Source organism: Pezoporus flaviventris, unplaced genomic scaffold (assembly GCF_033815535.1).
Source record: "Pezoporus flaviventris isolate CSIRO_AGI_PZ_B2104156 unplaced genomic scaffold, CSIRO_AGI_Pfla_v1 ptg000007l, whole genome shotgun sequence".
In the NCBI taxonomy this organism is placed as follows: domain Eukaryota; kingdom Metazoa; phylum Chordata; class Aves; order Psittaciformes; family Psittacidae; genus Pezoporus; species Pezoporus flaviventris.
Genome location: NW_026892555.1, coordinates 81,803,023 through 81,808,794, shown reverse-complemented (window position 1 = coordinate 81,808,794; position 5,772 = coordinate 81,803,023). Strand labels below are relative to the sequence as shown.

The following is a 5,772-nucleotide window of genomic DNA, read 5'->3' as shown; positions in this document are numbered from 1 at the left end:
AAAAGACATGATCTGAATGGAGAAAAAAACCCATCATGTGTAAGAAATATTTAGAAGCTTTCTGAAGAGAAAAATGATCCTTCATATTGGGTCATAACAAGTTAAGAAAAATACCACTTTTATTATTGTTCTTTTCAAAGCAGTCTTTACAGATGCCTTCAATATTGTTTTCTTCACAATTATTTTAGCATTCACATATTATTCTCATTTTTTCCTGTTAGTTATCAGCCACATCAGATTTTTTTTTGTTTCATGGCTCTTCCATTACCTTTCCGAGCCCAAACCATCAGCAAAAAAAAATGTGTTAAAGTCTTTTGCTAGACTTCAGCTAAGTCTTCAGTGCCACAAGCTACGCAGTTTTTTGCAACACTTTAAATGTTGAACCCAAACAAGCAGAAGTTTCCCTGAAATATTTCATAAAAATAGTTTGCTGTTTATAATGGAAAATGAGCCTCTGCATGACCTCTGCAGTACTTTTCAGTCCTTCCCAAATAATTATTTTAGAAGAAATTTAGGTACTTGATGAAATGACTCATTATACATTGTAACTGTGCAAGGAGAGCGTAGAAATGGTTTTAGAAATCATATCAGCATTATAAACATATGTGGATGTAAAAGAAAGGCTAATTGTTTTTTATTTTTTTTTATTATCAAAACACATTCCTTTTTAAAATGAAAATGGCACAAGCTGTAACCTTTAGATCAGAAGTATCCACACTAAGTTCTTAAAAAGGGAAGAGGTGTACAGATATGATCCTCCTTACAAAACTGAGGATAGTAAAATACTTTATTATGCCATACTAAGCTATTGTTCTAGATTACAACAAAACTTCAGAACACAGAACCGGCAGGAGTGGCATGGTATGTTATTTACTGACTTCACTCTGACATCGAAGGCAGATAGGCCAACTTCATCCCAATAGACATTTTATGCTGCTTTGCCAGTAAGTATGGCTTCATGATTTGGATGAAATGAGCTACCAAGTCCCATAGAGGCTCAGAGATCTTTTCTACAGAAACACATATTCTTTCTATTTTTTTTTTTCTTAAGTTCTACTAGAGAACAAAAGCAGACCAGTACTTACCCCTTGAGATGTCACTGTTTTATTTACAATTCTACTTTAATCCAGAACTAGGTTGTGTTTTCTCTTATTATTAGCACAACATCTTTTTCTTTTGTTTGCATATGTTTAGAGTCACAGTAATGCACTGACTGAGGTTGCATACACTGCAGTCAGTGAAATACATTGGGGTATGTGCTTCTGAATCAGAGAGCTACTATGTCTGAAATGTTCCAACTTCTACAAGCTGTCAAGTCCTTTAATAGCACATATTTTAAATATTTTGAGCTAATGTACTAAGCGGTTATGAAAAAAATCCCTTGGCATCTTCTCTAAATAATGTAGCTGTTGTGTGAGAAAATGGGGCATTTCTGGTAGGGAAAGTAGAGACAGTCTGCACAATTAAATCTAGCACCCTGAAACATGAAACTGTTTAAATGAACAGAAGAAAAGTAACAGATAGACGTAAAGGTGTACAATTTGGTCTAGGCTTAAAAATGCTAATTCTGTTCAAATAAATGTGCCAGTAAACCAGCTCCTAGCTTTAACAATACCCATGGAGTGGAAACAGATTTCAGAAAGCATAGCCTTATCACTAAATGTAGATAGATGACCTCTCTATTTACCATTATTTCTTCCACTGATTCCCCAAACAGCCTGAGGAAACTGCATTTACCAAGATCTCCTCAGATAGCTTTTGCAAGTAGAGCACTATCCATCAGTATCAGAATCACAGTCCTCTCTTTGATATCATATTTTGAGCACATCCTGTAATCTGACCTCTCACAGACACCAGCCAAGTGGAAACGACAGTGAGTGACAGTAACAGACCAAATAAGATGGCTGCTAGGAGCGCAAAGAGACCCAGGGACTTCAATCAACTGAACCACAAACCGATTAAGTGGTTTAATTTTGTGTATCCAACTGTGGGGCAATGTTTACAGCAGGTGAGAGAAATATATGCAGCAAAAAAAAAAAAAAAAAAAAGGAAATAAAAAATAAAGCATGTATAGGAATAAACTGTTTGAGAAGTACTCTGAGGAGAAATTAATCTTAAGTTTGTGGAAGGTGCTACGAACTTTACATGCACATGGAATAATAAACTGTTCCATGATATGACTGTACATTTAAAAAAAGGATTAATAAATTAAATTGGTTTTAACTGGTAATGCAGAAAAGTAAAAAGCCACCATGTTCCATGAAGACAGGCTAGCTAACTTGATTTTTGTTTGAAGTTATTTTCCTTCTGGCTGGCACGGCAGTGGCTGAAATGCAGAAAGCATGTATTTTAACTTGAATTAAAGGTACAGTTGCATTGACATACATTTACAGCCTTGCATCTCAAATGATACCTCAAAACCGGTGTAAAAAGAAATATGGCACAATACCATACGTATACTTTTAGATACTGTAAAACTATTTTTGATTTCATCTTCTCTATCAAAGACTAGTTTCCTCATTTTGTATTAGTTATTTCAAATGCTGTTAAATCTAATTAACTCCTAAATGCCAGGATATGCCTACACTGTGCTTTCTGAGCACCTCATAATGAGATGAGGTGAAGATCTATTGCCCCCCACTTTGTTGCACCAATAGCATGGTTTTGATATATGGTGAACTTAGGCAATAACTCATGACATAATAAGCTGATAAATATAAATCATGAATAAGCACTATTCATCTAATCATATAAACTGTTTGCAGCTGGAAAAAAAAAGTTTATAAAGCATGCATAGGAATTACAAAAGTTGTCTTACTGTTGTTGGTGTTTTGGTGGGTTTGTTTTTTTCTGTTTTTTTTTTTTTTTTGTTTGTTTGTTTTTTTACTGTATTGGATCTGCTTAGGAAGCAATATTTTCTTGTTTAACTAATACCAGCCAGATGTGCCTTGTTGAAAAGTCAGCAAGTTACTCTTTTATAATTCTTCTGGTTATAAGAAAACCCAGATCAAATACACCTGTGGGGTAGCTGTAATGCAGCTGACAGGACTCTACAGAGCACTCCAGACAACTGTTTTAAGGCCACTCATTAGATGAAGTTTGAATAAAGCCTCTGAAGAGCTGCGCAACTGTGTGATCACACTATGCAATATGGGCTTTTTCTAATAAGCAGCCCCTTCCTCCCAATGCCAACTCATGACTATGTTAGATCACTGAATTTGCTCTTCTGAATAATAAAGGTAGAAAATTTTGTCCAAGAATCTTTGCCTTTAGCCAAGAAACTTGCAGTGAATTGAGTTGTTTCTATTTTTTTCTTTTAAACTTGTCTCATTCTTGAAAGAGTATTAATTTTTAGCAATCAGTTGAAAAACCCAACGCCTATAGGAAAACTACTATTTTGTTTTAAATTGATCAGATTCCAAACTCTCAGCAAACAGGCTCTCAGTCAGCCTTTGTTGCCTTTCGAAAGAAATTGCATGTCACTGTGACAACTCAAATGGCATTCTGTGCTGCATTTTTGTAATACGCCACTAAGTCAAAAGATGTATTTCTAATAGATGTATCTCCAGTGCTTTGAATGCAGGCCAAAACCTGCATTCAAGACCTGCTGGGTAGATTGAACTTGATTTAAGAATCTGCTGCATGGATATTATTCTATGTTTACTCATAGGCTGAAGAAGATGAAACTCTGTCTGGGGACAGGCGATCAGTTAACAGAGAGTCTGTGGGTCAGGGTTAAAGGGAGAACAGGTACGGGGGACATTACTGTGGGAATCTGTTACAGACCGCCTGATCAAGAGGACTCTCTGGATGAAGCGCTCTACAGATAGATAGAAACAGCCTCATATATATATACGTATATATACATCCACAGAGAGAGAGAGATCATTCCTTAATGCATGGACCAATCCCTATAAACCTGCTGAGTCTATTCAGTCCATGATGTCGGGTTCCATCTCTTGTAACAGTCCTCCGGAGCACGAGAGGCTGTGTGCATTGTTCACACTTGTGAATAACCTGGGCAATAGTGTCCATTGCTAAGTCCACCCCTTGATCATGAGTCCATTTCTATGTTGCATCTCTGCTCTGATGGCCTGAAGTGCCATGGGCCCACCAGGCTCAAAATAATTCACCCTCCCCTTCAGCAGTTTCTGCAGCTTGTCACTGGGGACTCCATACAGCTGCCTTCCATCTCCGATGCTTCCAAAGCACTGGAAGGGCCCAGTGGACTAGACACTCACCCATACTGTCCCACACACCCTGCCACTCATGAGCCCTGTGGAAAATCTCCTAGTCTTCCTATATCGTCGTCTAACCCCAGACAAGACCCAAACCCAACTCTGCTTAACTCTCGAGATCAGACAAAATGGTCATGAGTAAAACACACTCTGTATGTGTGCCAACATGCTGATCCCCATCACAATCAGCAGGCAGGTCCCAAGGGTACCCAAAGGCCATTCAAAACCTTCAGAACTCTCAAACGATGCTGCTGTACTTGTCACTGGGGCTGGTGTAGCTGCTGTGCTTGCTGGCTCTCCCACCACCAGCTTCTCTTTTCCTGACTCCAGCTCTTCCTCCTCTGCCTTGCTGGGAAATGCTGCGTGGTCTCCTGCATCCTCCACTTGTTCTGGGTGCCTGAGGCTGGACCCAGCTGAGGCTCCCAAAGGTGGTATCTTGCTCTCCACATCCTCCTGGGGCTCGGGCTCGCCGGGCTCCGCAGGCGGCTGCCAGGGAATGCTCTTGGCCACCGCAGGGCTGGGCTCGCCCGCGGGACTTGGCTCCTTGGCCACCTCCTCCCACTGCTCAGCAGCCGCCTCCTTCCCGACCTCCGGCCCCAATCCCGCTGCTGTTTGGTCCCCAGGGCCGCTCTCCCCAGCCGCTTCGACCACCACTGGCTGCTGGGGCTGCTCCCCCTCGGCTCCCCTCAGCCTCATGAAGATAGAGGTGAGGACGAGGGCCAGGACGGTGAAGAGCAGCGGGACGGCCAGATACAAGTCCACGGCCATGTCCGTCCCGCCCTGCTGCTGGAGCCCACCCGTATTAAAAGTAATTACCATAAATTACAATGAGACAAGAACCTTAGCCCAAGGCTCCCAGCCAATAAACACTAACACAGCAAATACCAGCTGCAAGTAAGGCACAACATGCTGAAACTGTGAGATTAAGAGCAACAAAATTGAGAGCCAATAAATCAGCATTGTGACAAGTGACTATTAATCCGGTCCGATCTGTTGTTATCTCAACCCTTCGAGCCCCACACTGGGCACCAAAAAGAACTGTCGTGGTTTAAACCCGGTCAGCCATAAATCAACCATGCAGTCTCTCTCTCACTCCCCCCGTTTTCTTCCCACCTCTCCCGAAGGGATGAGAAGGAGAATCGAAAGAAGGTAACTCCCACTGGTTGAGATAAGAACAGTTTAGTAACTAAGATATAACACAAATCGCTACTGCTACCACCAATAATAATGATAAAGGAAATAACAAGGGAAGAGAATATAATACCACTTGCCAACTAATAATACCCAGCCCAACCGAGCACCAACCAATACATTGTCCAACCCTGCAGTGTACTGGCCCTTCCGGCTAACTCCCAGTTACATTCTGGGCATGATGTGCTGTGGTATGGAATACTTCTTTGGTCAGTTTGGGTCAGGTGTCCTGTCTCTGCTTCCTCCTGGCTTCCCCTCCTCCCTGGCAGAGCATGAGGCTCACAAATTCCTTGGTCAGAATAAACATCTGAGCAGAAACTAAAAACATTGGTGTTATCAGCTC

At 41.1% G+C, this 5,772-nt stretch overlaps 1 protein-coding gene across 1 annotated transcript; it reads right to left on the bottom strand.

Moving 5' to 3' along the window:
- Positions 1-4,286: 4,286 nt before the first annotated feature.
- Positions 4,287-5,006, bottom strand: LOC133267184 (eukaryotic translation initiation factor 3 subunit B-like). Its single transcript, XM_061449273.1, has one exon. It carries the CDS (start codon positions 5,004-5,006, stop codon positions 4,371-4,373), a length of 636 nt encoding a protein of 211 aa, XP_061305257.1. The 3' UTR covers positions 4,287-4,370.
- Between the last annotated feature and the right edge of the window lie 766 nt (positions 5,007-5,772).

Bases quoted from the DNA above. Each gene is read 5' to 3' on its own strand.
- LOC133267184 (XM_061449273.1), bottom strand. From the start codon at position 5,006: ATGGCCGTGGACTTGTATCTGGCCGTCCCGCTGCTCTTCACCGTCCTG.